The sequence below is a fragment of the Helianthus annuus genome, chromosome 15 (assembly GCF_002127325.2).
Source record: "Helianthus annuus cultivar XRQ/B chromosome 15, HanXRQr2.0-SUNRISE, whole genome shotgun sequence".
NCBI lineage: Eukaryota > Viridiplantae > Streptophyta > Magnoliopsida > Asterales > Asteraceae > Helianthus > Helianthus annuus.
The window spans coordinates 104,069,564-104,091,844 of NC_035447.2; the positions used below are offsets into that span (position 1 = coordinate 104,069,564).

A 22,281-nucleotide genomic window follows, 5' to 3' on the forward strand; every position below is an offset into this window, starting at 1 on the left:
TTAAGATACTTCATATTTAAGCCAACTAAATAAGAAAATTTTATAATTCATTTAAAACATATCATCCAAAAACGTTTAAGAACAACCACTAAACTTGAAGGACATTTGTGTAATTCATTCATTACAAAGTTTTCACAAAAGAACTTTTAAACAAAAGTGAAGATTATCTTCTTGAGAGTGTTCGGTTCATAAGTCTTGCATTGATCACCACCCGCTAGATTGACATACTTGAAATCTGAAATTTTAACAAAATAATAATGTTAGGATCCTTAAATTTTCATATAAATAGGTGAGGCGTAAAATGAATTCGATGTACACTATTTACGCAAAACAAAACAATTTTGACAGGGCTCCACCGTAAATTACGGTGGTCACCGTAATTTACGGTGGGCGCTGGGAGTTTATGGTTCCACCGTAAACCAGGAGGAAACCACCATAAAAGTTTTGCCCTCCACCGTAAATTACGGTAATACCGTAATTTACGGTAGACTCTGCAATTCCCTTCCTTTTGCTGTTTTGACCCGTTTAAGACGATTCCTGCACTTCTCAGCCCTTGAAGTGCAGCGCGGGGTATTTCCTCGCAACAAGTACGACCCATTTTGGATCCCTTGCTTCAACACACACGCTCCCATCACCGGTTTGCGTGATTTTAGCATTTCTCCCATTTCCCATACCCGGGCTTATGGTCTACGGATGGAGTACTCCCGTTACCCGGTTTGTACCCATCTTTTATCTACTCATCTGGGTTGTCATCATGAAGTCCATCATTTTAGACAACCAACCAACCAACACGATTCGACATTGTTCAATCTATCACCCATAAGTAAGAAACCCAAAACGTCATCATTATAGTAGCGTCAACTACATACCTTAGAGCTTTCCCTTTTGACGAGCGTCCGCACCGGCTTGACTTCCCGACGCCTCACTAACGTTGCCTAAAACATACAAGCCAATTGTCATTAGAACCATTCGGCTCATGATTAAGCTTGTTACTTTACCAACACCATACTTGTGTCAATTTATGTCTTTTAGGCATTTTATCAAGCATCTTGTGTGCATAATTTCTTACAATTTGTAACTAAGTTTAACATTCATGATTTAGCCATGGCAAACATCAAATTAAGCAATTTTGCTAAATTTTACATCAATAATTTCTGAATTCTTGTTCATAAAACTTGAATTACTCTAGGTAACATCAAAATCCAATTGTTTCATACTTTTCTACAAAACCCACATATCACCTCTAATGGTGATCATGAATTTTACAAGAATTAAACCAAATTTCAACAAGAATCTATTAGGGTTCATCCTTATACACCATTTCAAGTAAAACAAACATCATGCATGACCAGATTTCAATCTTATGATTTTATCCAAAATCTAAGGTAGAACCAAATCATGAAATTTTGCATACCTTACAATCTCTTAGTCAAGATGATCACAACCCTATATTCAGATTTCAATTCGGACTTGATTTGCACCTTCAATTGATGAATTTTTGTGAATTTTAGGGTTTGAGGGAAACCCCCTTCTTGTTGCCTGGCTTGGATCGATCAAACACACACTTAGGTGTGTGTTTGGTGTGTTAATTTACTATTAGTAAATTAAGTTTCAGAGTTGACACATTTGGTCCCTCAAGTATACATGGGTTATAAAACAAGGGTTTTCAATTATACTTTGTCATATTTTGTTAAGATTTCTACTAACTAGGTTATTTCCTAGCCCTTTTTATCTTAACTTACTACTAGTATTTTATTTAAATTTTAACATTAATATTTTCGGGGTGTTACAACCAGAGTCAAATAATACTTTTGCATAAACGTTATGAACTAAGAATGTACCGGCTATCACGTCTGGAATGAGTTCCGCTTCCTGCGTAGTCAACTGGAATGCTCGTGCATTCTTCTTGGTAGCTCCGTCGGTCGTCTTAGTTTTATTATCTGCTGGTTTTGCTAACTTAGGGCATTTTGTTTGAAAATGTCCAGGTTCTCCACAATTGTAGCAAATTATTGTTTTCCTTCTACATTCTTCTTCCCGGTGTCCTATAGCTTTGCAAAAGTTACAGGTCACATTACACCTTCCAAAGTGATTCTTTTTGCAATTTCTGCAAAAAGGCATATTTGCAGCTTGCCTCATTCCTCTCTTCTTGAATCTATTGCTATTATTACCCACACGAAATCCTTGGGTAATCTTTTGTGCCAATTCCTTCTTTCGATCTTCTTCTCTTGCACGTACCAGTTCATCAGTTAGGGTATTAGCTAATTCCACAGCATCGTCAATAGTGTGAGGTCTCGCAGCTTTAACGATGTTACGGATTTCACTAATTAATCCCCAAACATAACCGGAAATGAGTACCGGTTCTGGCGAAGCCAGTGTTGGTACCACTCTAGCATATTCAAAGAATGTCGAAGTATATCCTCGACAGTCTACGCCTGTCATACGATGACTCAGAAATTTGTTGGCCATTTGTTCCTTTTCGTATTCAGGACAGAATTTTCTTTCTACAAGACTCTTAAATTCTTCCCAATTCATCGCATAGGCCACTCTTCTTCCTTTTGCTTGTAGCACTGTGTTCCACCATTCTAACGCCCCTTCTTTGAATAGATTCGACGCATACATCACTTGATCTTCTTCAACACATTTACTTATTGCAATTACTGCTTCGGTTTTCTCTAACCAACGCAGTGTTGCAGTTGCCCCTTCATTACCTGCAAATTCTGCTGGTTTACAGGCAAGAAATTCTTTGTAAGTGCAACCAGGCGTTGCAGCTTTCATTTTCTTAGGAAATGGAGCCTGTCGTGGATTATTATCGTCATGATTGCCGCCTCCATTTACACTATGACTAAAATTGTCTTCCTGAGTACGTTTACTAGGAATAATTTGTTGTGGTTCAACCGGTTTTTGAGCAGCAGCCATGATTGCAGGAATAGCATTAGCTATACCTTGAGTGATGATATTTTCAATATCCTGTCTAGTCATATATTGGTTTTCTTGATTTTGCTCAGATTGATTCCCTTCATTAACTGGTTCATTACTAGCGTTTTCCATCTGCTAATTAGTATGAATTATTAGTATCTAATTGTTGACAACAAAATAATCACACATAAACACATAAAATCCTATAACATACATCTATAACCAAAATTGTCGACGCCTCGACTTCTATTTTGATTTATAGATTATATATGCTTCCATACACTCTGTTTATCTTACAATGTTTTATTTCCCATTTTACAGAGTTAGATTTTACTACTACTGTTTATTATACAGACATACTTTCCACCCCCTATCTTTTGGTCCACTGGCAGTTTTAGTAGCGACGCTCCCTCTCGTCATACTTCCAGGAGATTTGTTCCCCCTTTTCCCGGATCCTATTCCCTGTTCCTATCAGTTCTTCACCAAACTGTCGAAGTTCGGCTAAGTTTTCGTTGCTCATTGGCGGATTGGGGATAGGTTCTGGATCAAACTGTGGAAGGAAGGAATAAGGACTGTTAATCATATTTTGGAATTGCCGGTCATTTGTCCATCATTCTTCCATTTGGCCTAAAGGTCGTGTGTGGATTAGTGGTTCTAGAATAGCTGGTTCAAAGTTCATTGGGAGTTGGGCTGTGGCAGGGTAAGAGTAGAGATTATTGTTGACAGGTTCTATGATATCACAATTTGACAGTAGACGGTCTATTTCGTCTTGAAATGTGATCTCCTCAGGTTGTTTAGAGATTTCTCCAATCTCAATTCCCTTTTGCTTAATATCTTCCCTTATTTCTATCTCTGCTGGTTTGGAACTCTCTCCGGTTTCTATTTCTTTCCCTTTGCTCACAGGGTTTTCTATTTTAGGGAGTTTCCTAGTAGCTGGCTTTCTCCTACGCACTTTCCTCCATCCTACATATCTTCTTTTCTTTTTAGGTTTTGCTTTTTCCAGCAGTGGAGCTTGGAATTCCAGAGGTTCCTCTATGTCAGCAACATATCCAGTAAAGTCGTGGGAGACTTCAATTGGTACTGGGTAGAGTTTGAGATTCTGAAATGCTTCCGATATCTCATTCATGTTGGATAGCATATATGCAAAATGCACAAAAATGCTAAGTTAAAACTTTGGAACAAAGTTTAACACATAAACATTAAAGTTTTATTGCACACTAATTTGTACAAAGGACAACAGGAAAGAAAACACACTCGGATTTATTTATTTACTGGGTAGGAATTTTTCTACTAGACCCGGCTTATTAGTAGTTTAGAGGTTTGCATTTTCTACTACGGTAGCTAGCATATAAAGATTTGCCCGTTTTTCCCCTAATTGGTCTTCCCAAGGTGGATTATTGCCTTACTCCTGGATTTCTGGGTTAAACCTCACTTTCTTGGCTTGGGTTTTCTTTTTCTCCTGACCCTTCCTAAGAATTGAATTTCTTTTCTCTGGGGTAAGAGGATTTTCATAATTTGCCTTACGCACAAAAATCCCGTCTTCCTGATCTGCTGGGTATTTGGAGGAAGAGGTTCCTTTTTCTGTGGGTGCAGTATCTAATTTGTGGTAGATAGCAGAAAGCTTTTGTTTACCCATACTGTAACAATTAATCAATTACTAAAACACATATTCACAATTTAGCAATTAGAATCCCTACGTATCTTTTAATTACTTTAATAGGCTTAAAATAATGAACTTAAATCAGTAAGCTTAAAACAGTGGCTCTGATACCACCTTTTCCTGTCACGGCCCTCGGCCCGGTTTGACCCGGTCCAGAGCCGCGAGGCAGGAAATCCCGTGGTATTTAATTTAGGCGACAGCGGAAGTCTTTTAATACAGGATCTTTTAAATACTCAAATGCCCGTTTTAGTTTATTACATAAACTTTTAGGGATAAAACCCTATAATTTACAATAAGGTGATTTCCCGAGGAAATCTTTATTTCTCAAAACATGTTTTCTTTATTTATTCATATTGAGCCACTTTTCTAAGCTTGTAGTGCTTCACGGCACTTTTCTTTGCTCACAACAGATCACCTGAAACATGTTTGAAAAAGGTTTTGTCAGCAGGGAAATACTGAGTGAATCATTCAGTTTTACTAAAATGACATGTTGTTATAATTTGCAGTATTAAGAGCGATTACAATGTTTCCATATCAACCAACTACCCACAGTATTTGTCACTCGACCGGATCTGTGACTGTGGTCATATCACTGTTGGGTCCGTTCACCCACAAGTGACGTCAATCACTATTTAGGTCTGACTACCTAATAGTGTATATCATGATTTAGGCTCGCTCACCTAACATGATACAAACAATAGTAATGTGCACAATACCCCACATACTGGCTGTAATTTGGTGATTACAAAGACTTAATCCCTGTAATTATAACTTTGGAAAATAACTTGGAGTATTGTAAAACAGTTGATAAAAAGGAATGACTCACATTGCAGATTTAACGAGCAGAGTATAAGCTTTACTGATTAGCCTTTTAACCTAATTTAAATAACAATGCACACACAAACGGGGTTAGTAACTAATTTAGCTGTTACGTCAATTCACGAGATTAAACCCTCACAACGATTAACAAAGTGCAATACTTAACAATTCAGCGGATTCACAACGAATGACAGAGTATAGTCCGAGTTCGAACAACACTCAAACATTCAAGTCGAAATCACGATGAATAAAAAAGTATAAACTCAATTTGAGCGGCACTTAAACAATCGTTCGATAGTTACAATCAATCGGACGTTGAATCGTAATAGCGATCGAGTTATTACCCTGATTGCGGCAGCGTTTCGAGTTTAGTGTGTGTTGTATAGTAATCGAACTATAACTCAGTGAATATTGTGAATTTGTACGTCGAACGAACAGAAAACTTCAAGTGCCAACCCCACCTATTTATACTGAAATTTTGTCTTTCTCGCGTGTCGCGACAGGGACATATGTACCTGTCGTGTGGCGCGACAGGTAGCATTTCTAGGGTAGGGTAGGTTCGTGTCCAGATAGCTTGGATGAGTTGACACTGAAACGAAATTTAACTTCTACAGCAAGAATTTAAGATAATTATCAGCTAGGGTTTACCCCCCCTGAGTTTTAGGGGCCCTGATTCTGATTCCGATTGTTATGAAAATTTTAGGGTTTATGCAGAATTGCTTGGGTTTCTTAATTAGGGTTTCCTTAATAGTTAATTACCATACTAAATATTAATTTTAGTGAGAGTTGTTACAGCGTGTTTTGAACACCACCTTCCAAGGAGTAAAGGATATGAAGAAGATGATGCTTCTTGAACGGTTGCCTTCAAGTGTAGAAGACCTGAAGCTTGTATACCCCAAGCCTTCCAACAAACACCTTAAGTTTAGCTAGGATTTCTACACTTATGAACTTACTAAGATTCCCTCTAAACAACCACATCATGGTCGAAAATTATGAGTGGAATAATAGTGTTCTTGCACTTGAATGTTCAAACTTGAAAACCCTCTAGTATGGCACACTATGGCCGAAATTTTTTAGAGTGGTTTATCAAGTCTTCCACTTGAAAAGGTTAGAGAAATCACTAACTAAAGTCTTAGAGATCTCTCCATTAAAATCACCAAATCAAAATATGAAGTATGAGAGAGATATTGCATGAAAAATTATTGGCCAAAAAATCTTTGGGAAGACCCCATAGGGGCGGCCCATATGCCACCTAATTCAACCAATAGGAATTTTTCCAACTTTAATTTTATGTCTTATATATTATATTTATAACTTTTATAAATATAACATTACATATTTATAAGACTTTATGCAATAAATCATAACTTTTATAATGTTATTTAACCCATTAAATAACATAAATAAAATATTCTCTCAAAATAAATTATCCATATAATTTATTAGTTTGTCAAGTGTAATTATTTAGAAAACCAATTTCTAAATATTGTAAGTGTTAATATTTATTTGTTTGATCATATCATAAATAAATATTATAAGTGTTTGTCTAGCTTGTATTTGGGTATGACTCGACTTGGATCATAACGTACCAGCCACATCAATTTAATATGTGTCTTGGGCATACATAATCCAACATATGAATATTAAGAAGATTTCGGAAATGGAAAGTAATCTCCTTATTGAGCCGTTCTCGGAGCATGAAATCAAAGAAGCAGTTTTTAGTTGTGGAGACGAGAGAGCCCCGGGTCCTAATGGGATGAATTTTAGATTCATCAAACATTTTTGGAACTTATTCAAGGACGATTTTGTGAGAATTTTCGATTGGTTTTATAACTGTGGTGATATTTCCTTAGGTAGTGGGGCCTCATTTATTACCCTTGTGCCTAAAGTTAATGATCCGGTTTCGCTTATTAACTATAGGCCCATTAATCTGGTGGGAGCAATAAGCAAGGTGATCTCAAAAGTTCTAGCCAATCGCATGAGGATGGTTCTTGATGGTGTTATATCAGAGTCTCAGTCGGCATTCCTTCAAGGGAGATATATTCTGGATGGTCCTCTTATAGTTAATGAACTTATTTCATGGATAAAAAAGAAAAAAATATAAAGCTCTCATCTTGAAATTTGACTTCGACAAGGTATATGATAACGTGAATTGGAATTTTGTTGTGAACATCCTTCATAAAATGGGTTTTCACAATAAATGGTGTTCTTGGATTAAGGGGATTCTAAAGTCGGCTAATTCTTCGGTGTTGGTAAACGGTTCGCCAACTTTTACGTTTAAATGTGAAAAAGGTATGAGACAAGGTGATCCGTTGTCGCCTTTTCTTTTATTGGTAGTGATGGATGCTCTTTCGTGTATGATTGACAACGCTTTGAGAGCCGGGGTCATTCAAGGGATCTCGACTCCTAACAACGGAGCGAGTATTGCTCATCTTTTGTACACGGATGACGCAATTGTTATGGGTGAATGGTCAAGAGCTGAACTTTTGAACATAGTGAGAATTCTTCGATGTTTTTTTCTTTGTTCAGGTCTTAAAATTAATATTGATAAATCTTATCTTTATGGTATTGGAGTGGGTTTGGGGGAAATAGGGGAAATGGCGAGTATGGTCGGGTGTAAACATGATTGTCCCCCTTTCAAATACCTTGGGCTCAAAGTTGGAGCCAATATGAATAGGATCTCGAATTGGCTTCCGCCTTCCGGTTATCGAGAGTTTCTGTGCTCGTCTCTCTAAATGGAAGTCTCACCTGCTTTCAATAGGGGGTAGGGTGGTTTTAATAAAGTCTGTCATGGAAAGTCTCCCAACTTATTACTTTTCCCTTTATAAGGCTCCAAAGAAAATAATCTCGGAATTAGAATCCATGATAAAGAAGTTTTTATGGGGTGGCTCCGGAGAAGAAAAAAAGATGCATTGGGTTGCTTGGGATAAGGTCACTTGTCAAAAAAATAAGGGAGGTTTGGGTTTAAGTAAATTAGAAGTGATGAATAAGTCCTTATTATCGAAATGGGGATGGAGATACAAGACGGAAGATAGTAACTTGTGGAAAAAAGTCATTTATGCTCTTCATGTTAGTAGGACGGGATGGGAATGCATTCCGTTTAAAAAAATCCCTTTCTAGAGTTTGGAATAATATAGCAAAGAATTTTGTCAACACGAAGGTGGGTGGTCGTCCGTTAAGAAGCTTTATGAGAGGATCAATTGGTAACAATGAAGATGTAATGTTTTGGCTTGATACATGGTTACTTGATGAACCTCTCAAGGTTGTTTATCCAGATCTTTTTAGTTTGGAAGTTGATAAAAGGGCCTCGGTTGCGGATAGGATCAACAGTCAAAATGTCGATGGAAGGTATTCTTGGAGCTGGAACTCGGTCATGTTGGATTCAGGTACACGTTCTAGTTTAAATCAGTTAGTCGGGCTGCTTGATAACGTCCAATTAACGGCTGGGAAGGCCCGGTGGAAGTGGATCTCCGAATCGGATGGTTTGTTCTCGGTCAAAGCGGTTAAAAAGTTATTGAAAGAGGATCAAGTGCAGGAGAACAATTTTGTGTTGGAATGGTGTAACTGGGTTCCTGCCAAAGTTAACATTCATGCCTGGAGGTTGGAGATGAACAAAGTTCCCACAGCCGAAGCGTTAAGGAGAAGAAACATCGGGATTGGCGACACGTCGTGCCCCTGTGTAATTCCGATGAGGAATCGGCTGATCACCTGTTTGTGGCGGGTTTCACTGCATCGACAGTTTGGAGTGGAGTTAGTTCTTGGTGTAAAATTCCCAATATCTTCGCTTTTTCTCTTCGTGATCTCTTTACGTTCCATAAAGATCTCGGATTGTCGGACAGGAAAAAGGACGCGGTCCAAGGTATCATTATGATTGCTAGCTGGAGCATTTGGCGTGCTAGGAATAACGTGAAATTTTCAAATTCGCCGGTTAGGATTGAAAGTATTATTAGCGAAATTAAGGCTTTAAGTTTTCTTTGGTTCTCAAATAGATCGAGGTATAAAGGCTTAGATTGGAAGGATTGGAGCACATTTGTAAATATGTAATCTTGTAGTTGTTTTGGCGACCCGGCTTGGATCGTTGTTTTTTCGTTAATGAAGTTTACCGTTAAAAAAAAAAAAAAAATACATAGTGATGGCAGCATATCAAAAAGCAACATCAGACACAATTTTTGGAGGGGGGCAGGGGGCTGTTGCTTAACGAAAAAAGAAAAAAAGGCCCAAGTTTATAGAAGATAGTGGGCCGCTAAAGATTTGACTTCCAGCCATGCATATTATTCGAAAACAACAGTTGGGGGAGTTCATAATTGTGGGCCTTTAATATTATGAAAAAAAAAAAAAAAAAAAAAAAAAAAACCTAAAGGCCATATATATGTTGTTTACGTGAGTTGGAGCAGGGGGCAATTATTCATATTCATATATGATAAATTTCAAACTAAATGGACAGTGAATTTAGGGTATATTAGAATATAGGGTATATGTCGGGGTTGTGGTGTGGATTGGGTATAAACGCCTAAGTCATCATCCTGGGTGGGCTTGGGTTTCGGCGTGGCCTCTTGGGCGGGGGTTTCAGCCTGGGGGCGGGGGTTGTGGCGTGGGTTGGGTACAAACGCCCAAGTCACCACCCCGGGTGGGCTTGGGTTTCGGCGTGGCCCCTTGGGCGGGGGTTTCAGCCAGGGCGTTGGACGGGGCTATCAAGATGACATGACGGAATCTCATTGGCCAAGACAAGTAGCCGTTTGGGCTAGCCGTTGGCCAACGGCTATGTGTTTAAAAAAATTTATTCACTATAAATAGTCACACTTCTATTCATTTTTTTACCACAACTACTCCACCTCTTCTATAATCATCTCTATCTTATTTTAAAAAAAAAAATCTCATCCAACCACAATACGAAAAATGAATCCTCATAATCGTGGTTTTGACCCGAACAATCCGTGGGCATTCCAAGAAACACCTAGCCCAGCATCCAATCGTCCAATTGCTCCCTTTTTAATACACTCCACGATGCCGGATTTGGCTGGTTACGCATCGTTTATCACGAATCGTTTGAAGAATGATGTCGGTCGAAAACATCAATGCCTTTCGCGCAACGTGCGTCATTGAAAAACACTAGTTAAGATTGTTATTCTCGAAAATCAACAGTAGAACGGCAGCAACTAGGAATGGTAATGGGCCGGGCTTGGGCCGGGTATTGGTAATCCCAGGCCCATACCCGGTTGTAATTTTTTGTCCCATACCCGACCCGTTACCCGTTGGGTATTTGTCGGGTAATTACCTGTCGGGTATCGGGCATACCCGTTAATTTCATAAAAATACCCGTTGGGAAAAATGTGAAATTTTTACTTTGATGTTTATATAATTTACTACTTTAATGACTATAACAAATGAAAATATGATTAATAACTTACATATCATGTTCAGACCACATATACCAAACTAAATCAAAACGATTACTTAATTAAGTAATTCTATTAGGACCACCTAATTGTTTAAACATCCACATAATAAAGGGTGATAGCTTCCATATCCAATATACATGCTCAAAAATAAGTTATTTGTTCACTAAGCACCCGCCAAATACATATCAACATATGACTATAGAGAAGGTATTAAGTACATGTACTAAGTTTATACGTATGGAAATCAATAATTTGATACTTTCGGGTATTATTCGGGTAAATGGGCCGGGTATCGGGCGGGTATCACTAAATCCCATACCTGTACCCGTACCCGATTTTTTTTTCTTTTTTTAAGCCCGTACCCGGCCCATAACCACTGGGCTTCAGGTATACCCAGCCCGTATGTTTAGGGTTTCGGGTATACCCGTCAGGCTTGGGCTTTTTTGCCATCTCTAGCAGCAACAAGACAAAGGAAAAAAAGGGAGCTATTATTATTATTATTATTATTATTATTATTATTATTGTATATATATGTATTAATTCATAAATGTCGACGCAATAGTCATGTTTGTATCTTTTCAATTATGCACAAGTCATCTAAGTTTTGGATTTCCCCCTACAGTTTCTTTTCTTTTATTTCCCCCTCAATACATATTTGTTAGAAATATGCTTTTTGATATTATATTATTTACTTCCTTTTTATTGCTTTTTATTATTATATTATTTACTTATTTCTTTAACTGTCATAATAAACTTTATAATAGAAAAAGATATATTTTTTAGTTATATTTAATATATCATGTGCTTTAATTTTTCTATATTAACATATATTAACTTTTAAAAAAGATGAATACGCAACTGTGGTATCATAATCTATACAAGTTTCGGTATAATACCAGTATCGTAACGAACTGTACTGATTACAACCTAACAACATTGGTACTGATATTAGTATTACGAACCGGTATCACTATTCGTTTTTTTGGTTTAAGATTGATGTAAATGACATGTTCATATCCTTTTGGGCATATCGGCTTTATTTTTTGGGGTATTCTCTTCCCATTGGTATAACGAGTACCGATAACGTAACAATACCGACCAAATTCCCACGCGTAACGTGGGGTGTTACACTAGTTATTATTATTATACATATGATTTGAAAGTTTGGATGAATTAAAATTCGTGTATATGTTTTAATATTTTGAGTTTAACTAATATTTTATATGTTATATAATTTGAGTTTTAGTAATAAATAACAATTCATAATTTTAAGTGTTTGCTTTTTTATTTTAATTAACAGTATTTTATTTATTATTAAATTTGATATTTTAGCAATAACTTGTGTTCGTTAACTTTAAAAAATAAATTAAAATTCGTGTATATGTTTATTTTTTAGCATTCCATAGGCACTGGATCGGTGTTACACTAGTTATTATTATTATACATATGTTATTTTAATATTTTGAGTTTAAGTAATATTTTATATGTTATATAATTTGAGTTTTAGTAATAAATAACAATTCATAATTTTAAGTGTTTGCTTTTTTATTTATTATTAACAGTATTTTATTTATTATTAAATTTGATATTTAGTAATAACTTGTGTTCGTTAACTTTAAAAAAATAAATTAAAATTCGTGTATATGTTTATTTTCTTAGCATTCCATAGGCATTGGATCGGTATCGATACGGTTCGTTACATAGTAACTTGTGTTCGTTAATTTTTTAAAAAATCTAAATCTCCGTCTATGTTTGTTTATTTTTTAACATTCGGCGGGCATCTGATCAGTATCATTACGGTTCGCTACAGCAACTGTACAATACATGCTCTAGGTATAGAAATCAACACGTGTTTTACATCGGTTGAAAATGATAAAAACGAACACCGATAGAGCGGCATTGATGTTGTTCGAACGGTATCGATTGGTTTAGATTGTCACGGAAATATTCATTTATCGACACACACGAAGTTGTATAAATGAATAATTTATAGGGTGTCAGTTTATCGAAAGAAAAAAACAATAAAATAAATATAGGGTGCCAATTTATCGAAAACAAAAACAATAAAAATAAAACCAGTACCAGTACAGATGTTATTCAGTCAGTTTTAGTTAGGTTTGGTACGATAGTGGAACAATATTCGTTTGCAATAAAATTTACATCACAATGTTGAAAAAAATAAACATAGAACACAAACCAACCGAACCGATATCAAGTAAACAACATGATATTCGTTTTTACTGTTTTTGATCGATGTAAGATTTTCTCTTTTGATTACTGTAGCGAGTGCTGGTACCGTAACAAACCGAACAGATAATGACGGAATTTTCGCCGCGAAGCGCGGGGGAAAATTGACTATTATATACTAATTAAGACTCTTGATGAATAGTAACATAAAATATTTAACTATTTGTTTTTTTTATTTTTAATGGTATTGTATTTATTTGTTTTTTTGTAACTCAAAATGTTTCAGTATCTGCTTTTTAATGGTATTTTATTTGTTTTTTTAATTTTAGTGGAATTTGATTTTATTATTTTAGTAATATTTATTTATCCGATGTTGGTCCAACGGTATCGGTGGATTCAGTTTGTGATGGTACTAATACCGGTATTCAATTAGCGTCACAAACATAGTTGTATAAATGAAAAGTTTTCGAAAACGAAAAAGATGAATACGAGTACGAGTATCGATGTTGTTTGGTACGATACGGTAGCGATATGGTGTCGTTTATCGAAAAAACACACTAAAAATAAATAATGGTACTAAAATCGATGTTGGTCATTTGGTTTCGGTTGAGTTCACTACGATAGTGGCATGGTATATGTTATCAAACTGAAAACCATAAAATAAATACATATCGATACCGATGTTGTACGATTCAATTTGATATGGTATGGTAGCGAGATGGGTGTTAGTTTATCGAAAGCAATAACAATAAAAATAAATGCCGACACAGATGTTGTTTAATCGGCTTCAATTTAGTTTGGTACGATAGCGACACAATATTCATTTTCAATAAAATTTATATCGCAATGCTGACAAAATAAACAGAGAACACAATTAAAATTGATATCAACTAAACAACATCGGTACCCATAAAGCAAACGAACCGAATGGTTATCAGCTAAACAACATCAGTACTATTATTGAAAATCGTTCTTATTGTTTTTGATTGATGTAAAGTTTTCTATTTCATTATTATAGCAAGTGTTGTTGGAACTGTAACGAACTGAACTAATACATACCGAGTTCTCGCCCCGAAGCGCGGGTGAATATCACTAGTTATTATAATTTTCGAAAACATCAGTTGGTGGATCCCTATTAATTGTTGACATCTAGTTGGGATCGCACATCAAAAAAAGATAGGACGGTTGTTTTAGTTTGGCGCAAGAAAAAGAAAGAAAAGAAATATCCGGTTCGTGGTTGGAGCATTACGGGTTCCATATTACGCTTATTTTTCCAATCTTTTGCATCGAAACCATGTTTTGCTTTGTTTTCAGTCGTGATTATGCTTTGTTTATGGATATTATGAGTAGCTAAATCAGTAAACTACTTAGGTTGAGATGAACTAGATGTTTGTGACGTTGTTTTGACTCGGTTTGGCTATTTTATGCGATTTACATAACTTTATCTTGAACTTGATCTTGATATTGCATGTTCTAGTGTTTGTGTTAGTTTTTGATTGATGAATTCAGCGGTTTAGGCACGTAGAAATAACCCTAGACTTAGAATTTAATTTGAATCGGTTGATCTTAAAGTTTTCGGTTTGAATCTTGTGTTTAGAAATAAACCAAGTTAATCAATTATTAAAATCAATAAACTAAAACTTGCATCCTCATCTAGTGACTCGAGAGACGATTTAGGTGTGCTAGGTTATTAGCTAATCGTTGTTGGGTAGATTGGGTGACCGATAGCTCGGGCTCTTTTATTTCATCACGTTTAGGGTTTCCTAGGATTTCGATTCTCAAGGGTTGGTTTGCTTCGCGAACAGAGAGTTTTGGGTACGATAGTTTCATATACTTGATATTCGTGGGATTTGGTATCGATAGGTCGAGCCGGTTCGTTCTAACACTTCGCATTTCGTTCCTATCTTTTGGTTGATCATCTCTAGCGGGAGGTTATTCGGGTAGATTAGGATATTTAGCCATTACCATAGTCAAGATAGCGTTGCATGATTCTAGGGATTCGACACCTAGGTAGTCTTTTCTCATCATATTTGACCTACACTTTGCTTCCGAGTTCGTTTGCATATTGCGTTGTTAGTCTTGTTTACCATTTTTATACCAATTAGGTTATTAGATAATCATCAAAATAAAACTTAAAATTGACTTTGTATTCGATAATGGTTCAGTATCTAGAGTTTGCACATAGGGTCCACGGATTGATATCCGTTCTTGCCATCTACTCTACACTGCGACCGGTGCACTTGCCGATTGTGTGTGATTTAGTTTGCGATTCCATTTTAAAAACTTGTTCGAATTTAATATATACATTTTCACACATCAGTTATCTACAGATCCTCCCATTTTATTTTATTTGTACATTCCTAGAACCATATAGGAATCGTATAGGGCAGTTATGGTTCCTCTAGGTCCCGGCGTATTGAGTTATACGCTTCATATAATGTACTTGAAGTACAAAATTTTCAGACCAATAATTAGGGGACCAGGGGACTCATATAGGGCAATATGGTTCCTCTGGGTCCAGACGTATTGAGCTATACGCTTCCTATAGTGTACTTGAAGTAAAACTTTTCAGACCAATGATTAGGGGACCAGGGGAATCATATATAGGGCAATACGTTCCCTAGAGGATTTTTTTTTTTCAAGAGCAGCATATAGTTGTTAGTATCTTTTTAGACTTTATTTTTTATAAAAATTAAATAAGTTGTTTTTTTTGTTATAAAAGTATATTGTTTATTTTTTTGTTACAAATTTTATAAAAGACGTAGTGAAATTAAATAATCCAAACAAACTAAACATATCCATACATATCCATACGTTATAACTTATAAAACAAACATAACCAAATTAAACAAATATTACAAATACTGAAAATTAAATTGTTCATACATCAAAATATAAAAATTAAATTGTTCGTACAGTACTGCATCATTAAATTGTCATCAATCCTTGCAGACTCCACGAGCTCCTCCTCCGTAAAGTTCGGGCCACTCCTAGTAAAGGGTGATGGGCTTGCAGCGTATAGGACGTGCCTGGAGCCAATAAAAAAAAGTTAAACAAATTACTCATTACATAACATAAAAATTGTTCTTAGAAAATTAAATAAAAACAAAATAGCATACTTGCATGGAAAGCTCGGACAGAGAAAAGAGCGGCATGGTCTAGCCGGACTGAGGATAATGAGGCATGGAAGTTCGGGATGAGTATAGGATGGGCCGGAAGCCTATAAGAATTTTAACAAAATACCCATTACATAACGTTAAATTGCTCGTCAATAAATGAAAGAAAAATAAGATAACATACCTGCATGGACGAGATGGGTTGAGTAAAGATCGGCATGGGCGTGATGGGTTGGGTTAAGGATGGCATGGACGGGTCGGGCTGCTGTGTATAGAGCGGGCCCCAGTCCGGATAAACTCGTGGTGGTAGACGGGGTCGAGCCGATATACCCATATACTCATACATTTCACCCATGCCAGGCATTAGCCACCCCATGTCATCATGCATCCGACAGTGTCAGAAGCCGAATCTGCTTATCCTGGTTACTCAAAATCCTATCGAGAAGACGGTTGGTTGACCGAGGCAACCTAACCGCACGATAAAATCTCTGTGGATGTTGATGATCCCCTTGTTATACTAATGTGAGACCTCAACATCATCCAGCCCGCCTATAATTAATAGGGCTCTAGTTAGATCTTGGAACAAACATTACTAAATTGTGCCTCTAGTTATTTTATCAATATATATATATATATATATATATATATATATATATATATATATATATATGTCACACCCCCAAAATCCACATGCGGAGTACCACCGCTTGGAGGCGTGACTGACCAGGATCTTAACCATCAATCACATTGAACTCATAAGTATAGGTGAACAGTACTTTCATTTATAAACAACAAGTGTTACAATATTACAGTATTTCACAGTTTACAGCGGAAGCGTATTTAACTCAATGAGTGTTTATGAAACCACATGTAAGTTCTTAATTCTTGTGTTGCGTTTCCATGTGTCTCGACCCATGACCACTCCAGCTTCCCAGACAGCAAGTTCCCTGGATATGCACCTATAAGCCTGCAAGGCATGTAATAGAGAGTCAACAACTAGTTGAGCGAGTTCACAGTTCATAGTTCAGTAATAGTATAGTGTGAGTAGTATGTTTGTTCGTTATGTCATGTATCGTATTAGTTTCCATCGCGGCCTCCCAGGCAGGTATGCGAAGATTAGGGGATGTCTTTCCCAAGTATTCTAGACTAGGTTTATTTGTATCGCGGCCTCCCAGGCAGGTGTGCGAAGATTAGTAAATTTAGTTCGCGGCCTTCCTAAGGCAGGTGTGCGAAGTCAGTCATAATATCGCGGCCAACCCTTGGCAGGTGTGCGAAGATCAGTTCAATAAGTGTTACTAGTCTAGCCGTATCTTATCGTTAGGTTCTATCATCTGAGTATATACAATAAGTCATCCAATCCCATTCCCACCCGGGAACCCCATGCCTTGGCTGTGTGAACTCACCTTGGTTTGCTCGGTATGCTAAGTTATGTGCTCACAATCAATCAGTCAAATCCTATAGTGCACGTATACTCAATCAGTTCTTGTTCGTAATGTTTCACATGTAACTTGCATCACAGTATTATCACAAAGTGTGCCCAGCAGTTAGCATCTTGTATCATGTAAGCAGTTAATCCAATTCATGCAAAATCCATCTTTCACATAAATGTCCATCATAGTTCTTACTAACTTGACTATTCATTAACCTACTTGAAAGTGTTAAGAGTCTTAACGAAGTTAGCAATTCAACAAGGTTTACATACGTAACCGAAATAATAAACAAACACTGTTAGTTAACTAACAGAATTAACTAACAGAGTTAAACAAGAGTACCCACTTAACAGAGTATCATACATGAGTCTAACGGAGTTGATAAAGTTAATTGAGTTAATAACTTGGCCCAGTTAATAGGTTCGACCACTTGACAGACATAACAGTTGGGCCGAAAACAACCTTGTGGCGAAAACACCTGGGCCCGAAATCCCTTGGCCGAAAACACTTTGGGCCGAAAACCCTTACTTATGCCGAAAACACATGGGTGACGAAATCCCTTTGGATTTCGTTGAGGTGTGTTTTCATTGCAAGGGGGAGTGTTTTCGTTGAACCACAACAATAATCATCATCATCACAGCAGTTAACAAATACCCTAATCATCACTTACAGTGCATGATCAATTTTCGACAAAAACCATTAAATCAAATCATCGATATATATAACATATAAACTACCAAATCATTGTGAGACCAAGATCATAATTCAATCAGCATATCCTTCATTAACAGACACATACTTTTGATCAAATCATCAAATATACAAAACAGTTCGTAGATAATATACATATCAACCACGAGTCACCGCAAAACTCACAATTCAAAGCATCTAATTTCTCAACCCTAATCAATATCATGTTCCGCATACAATTACATAACCAATTAACCAAGCATATCGACATCAAGAACTAAGTAACTAAACGTGTAAATCACTAACCGAAACCACGAGTGATCGAGCAAAGGGGAGTCAGGCTTCGAAGGAGAGAGGATAGCCGTCAGGTTCAAGGCAAACGAGAGAGAGGAGATGTGATTAGGGTTTGCCACTTATCGATCTTGTGCATGAAGTTAACACAAATTCTTTTTATTCAATCATTACTGGGCCAGAAGCCCACTTCTGTTTTCGTTGGCCCCTTGCTAGACGAAAACACATGAGGTGTTTTCGTGGGTGGGGTGTTTTCGTGAGGGGGAGGGTTTTCGAGTGGAGAGGATTTCGTGGGTAAGGTTTTCAGCCAATGATCCATATTTAGTTATAACATACTAATTAACACAAGACATCTTATTAACATACACCACATACACACTTAATCCACACACCATATAAATCATATACATCATATAAATCACAATACGATTTATCATACTACAACCGAGTATAGTTGTGAACGAATAATCGTGCCAACAAACGATCTATGCAATTAACGTGCAATAATACAAAGATGAAATCTCAGAAACTCGAGTTGTCACACTAAGGGTCCGCGTACAAGTGTAAAGCCCGAATGACTTGTGCGGTCGAGCGTTGGTGTTGTGCATTGTGCGATAGAGCTTGTTTGTATACATACATATAATACACATTGCACATAACATTCATTACTCACAATAGTTCACATAACCACATATCGTAATGTCATAACATTCAATAAGTCAATCAAGTTCACATACGTTATATACATCACAAAAACGGTTTCGAAATACGAGTTGTCACATTATCCCCAACTAAAAAGAAATTTCGTCCCGAAATTTGGTACGCACGCACTGAGGAAGCTAGGTAAGTTATATCGTTCATTGGTTTTCCTGGGGTGTCACATCCTCCCCCCGTTGATCTGGAATTTCGTCCCGAAATTCCGCAGTAGTAGCTTCAGCCTCAGTAGTGGTTGCATTGGTTCCGAATAACTGGTGGTACTTTTCTGTCATCTGGTCTTCGCGTTCCCAGGTGTACTCTGGGCCACGTTTGGAGTTCCAACGAACTCGGACAAGAGGGATTCTCTTGTGTTTGAGGACCTTAACATCCCGGTCTGTGATTTCAACTGGTTCCTCGACGAACTGCAACCGCTCGTCGATAGTGGGTTCCTTCAGAGGAACTATGAGGGTCTCATCTGACAGGCACTTCTTCAGATTCGACACGTGGAAAACATTGTGAACTGCACCGAGTTCAGCTGGTAGGTTTAGTCTGTAGGCCACTTTGCCTATTCTTTCTGCGATTTCAAACGGTCCGACATACCGCGGATTGAGTTTGCCTCGCTTGCCAAAGCGAACCACACCCTTCCAGGGTGAGACTTTAAGTAAAACCCGATCCCCGACCTGAAATTCCAATGACTTCCTACGCTTATCCGCGTAGCTTTTCTGACGGTCGCGAGCTGCCGCCATGCGTTGTCGTATTTGTGCAATCTTTTCAGTGGTGTCCACTATAAGTTCTGGTCCCGTGATCTGACTATCCCCCACCTCTGCCCAACAGAGAGGTGACCGGCATTTACGCCCGTACAATGCCTCGAATGGAGCGGCTTGAATGCTGGTGTGGTAACTATTGTTGTATGACAACTCCACCAAAGGGAGATGCTTTTCCCAGCTGTTGCCGAAATCAATAACACATGCCCGAAGCATGTCTTCTAAAGTCTGGATAGTGCGCTCAGACTGCCCATCCGTCTGAGGGTGATAGGCTGTGCTCATGTCTAATCGAGAGACAAAAGCTTTGTGCATTGCTTACCATAGTTCTGAAGTGAATCGTGCATCCTGATCCGAAATGATGGAGGTGGGCACCCCGTGCCTCGAAACGACTTCTTTAAGATAAACGTCTGCGAGAGTGGAGAACTTATCCGTTTCCTTAATAGCCAGGAAGTGTGCAGACTTGGTGAGTCGATCCACGATCACCCATATAGTATCATTCCCACGCTGGGATCTGGGTAGGCCTGTAACAAAATCCATGGAAATTTCTTCCCATTTTCATTATGGTATCTTGGGTTGCTGAAGTAGGCCCGCTGGTTTCTGATACTCCACTTTGACTTTTGCACATGTCAAACACTTGCCAACGTAAGTCGCTATGTGGCCTTTCATGCTAGGCCACCAGTATGTTGTTTTGAGATCATGGTACATTTTATCCGACCCTGGATGTACCGAGTAGCGAGACTTGTGTGCTTCGTCCATCACAAGCTCTCGTAAACCGCCACAAAGTGGGACCCAAATACGCCCTGTTACATAGTAGGCGCCGTCTCCCTTTTGTTCCATTCGCTGCCTTGAGCCGCGTAAGGCTTCAGCCTTGACGTTTTCGGGCTTTAGTGCTTCTATCTGAGCAGTTCGTATCTGTGCAGGAAGACTGGACTGAATGGTGAGTTGCAAAGCTCGTACACGCCTAGGTGTAGTATCTTCCCGACTGAGGGCATCAGCCACAACATTGGCCTTGCCTGGGTGGTACTTGATGACGCATTCGTAATCGTTCAGAAGTTCAACCCATCTTCGTTGACGCATGTTCAAATCCTTTTGCTTAAGGATATGCTCGAGACTCCTGTGAGCGGTGTAAATTGTGCACTTGGTACCGTACAGGTGATGTCGCCATATCTTAAGCGCGAAAACAACAGCTCCCAGCTCTAAATCGTGCGTCGTGTAGTTTTGTTCGTGAATCTTGAGTTGCCGCGAAGCGTAAGCAATAACTTTATCCCGTTGCATCAATACACAACCAAGCCCCTGTATCGATGCGTCACAGTAGACCACAAAATAATCCGTGCCCTCTGGCAATGAGAGAATAGGTGCGCTGCAAAGCCTATCCTTCAGATACTGGAAAGCGGTTCCCTGGAAATCTCCCCAGCGGTAGGTGACACCCTTCTGTGTCAGTAGCGTAAGTGGCTGCGCGATCTTCGAGGAGTCTTCAATAAATCGTCTGTAGTAACCCGCCAAACCCAAGAATTGGCGTATTTCCGTTGGTGTACGAGGCGCAGGCCAATTTCTGATCGAATCTACCTTGGATGGATCAACATGAATCGCATCCTTGTTTACCACGTGGCCTAGAAGGTGGACTTCATGAAGCTAGAAGTCGCATTTTGAAAACTTGGCGTACAACTGCTCTGTTCGAAGGAGTTCCAAAATCAATCTTAAATGCTGCTCGTGTTCCTCCTGACTCTTGGTGTAAATCAGAATGTCGTCGACGGATACAATCACAAGCTTATCTAGGTAGGGCTTGTACACTCTGTTCATAAGGTCCATGAGGACCGCCGGTGCGTTTGTTAACCCGAGTAGCATGACAAGAAACTCATAGTGGCCGTAACGAATTCTGAAAGCATGTTCTGAAGACTTCCTCAACCCGGACTCTCAGCTGGTGGTAACCTGGCCTCAGGTCCATCCTGGAGTAGTAGCTTGACCCTTTACAACTGGTCGAATAGATCATCAATTCGTGGAAGAGGATGGCGGCTCTCCACTATCACTTTGTTGAGTTCCTCGATAATCGTAACACATGTTGAGTAACTTCTCTTCTTGCGTATAATGGGGGCTCCTTAAAGTGAAGCACGAGTCCAAAAATTTTTGGAGTTGATTAGGCCGTTTCTGCAACCTTCCTGGTGTATGGTAGTAAGATATACCAATAACGAGGGTTACTTCTAGCATGATACTGGTCTGACATCCCACCTGTCGATGTGTAGATAAATCTGACAGTTCTTCAGGTAACATTTAGGGGGAAGTCACGAATAATTGGTGGATCCTCGATCCTCCTTT

General features: G+C 38.2%; 1 protein-coding gene across 1 annotated transcript; it reads left to right on the forward strand.

The window, feature by feature from the left end:
• The first annotated feature begins 7,055 nt into the window (after positions 1-7,055).
• LOC110913952 lies at positions 7,056-9,266 on the forward strand. The gene is made up of 4 exons (XM_022158768.1): positions 7,056-7,457; positions 7,615-7,858; positions 7,925-7,999; positions 8,473-9,266. The coding sequence occupies exons 1-4, from the start codon at positions 7,056-7,058 to the stop codon at positions 9,264-9,266; spliced, it is 1,515 nt and encodes a 504-aa protein (XP_022014460.1).
• The last annotated feature ends 13,015 nt before the right edge of the window (positions 9,267-22,281 follow it).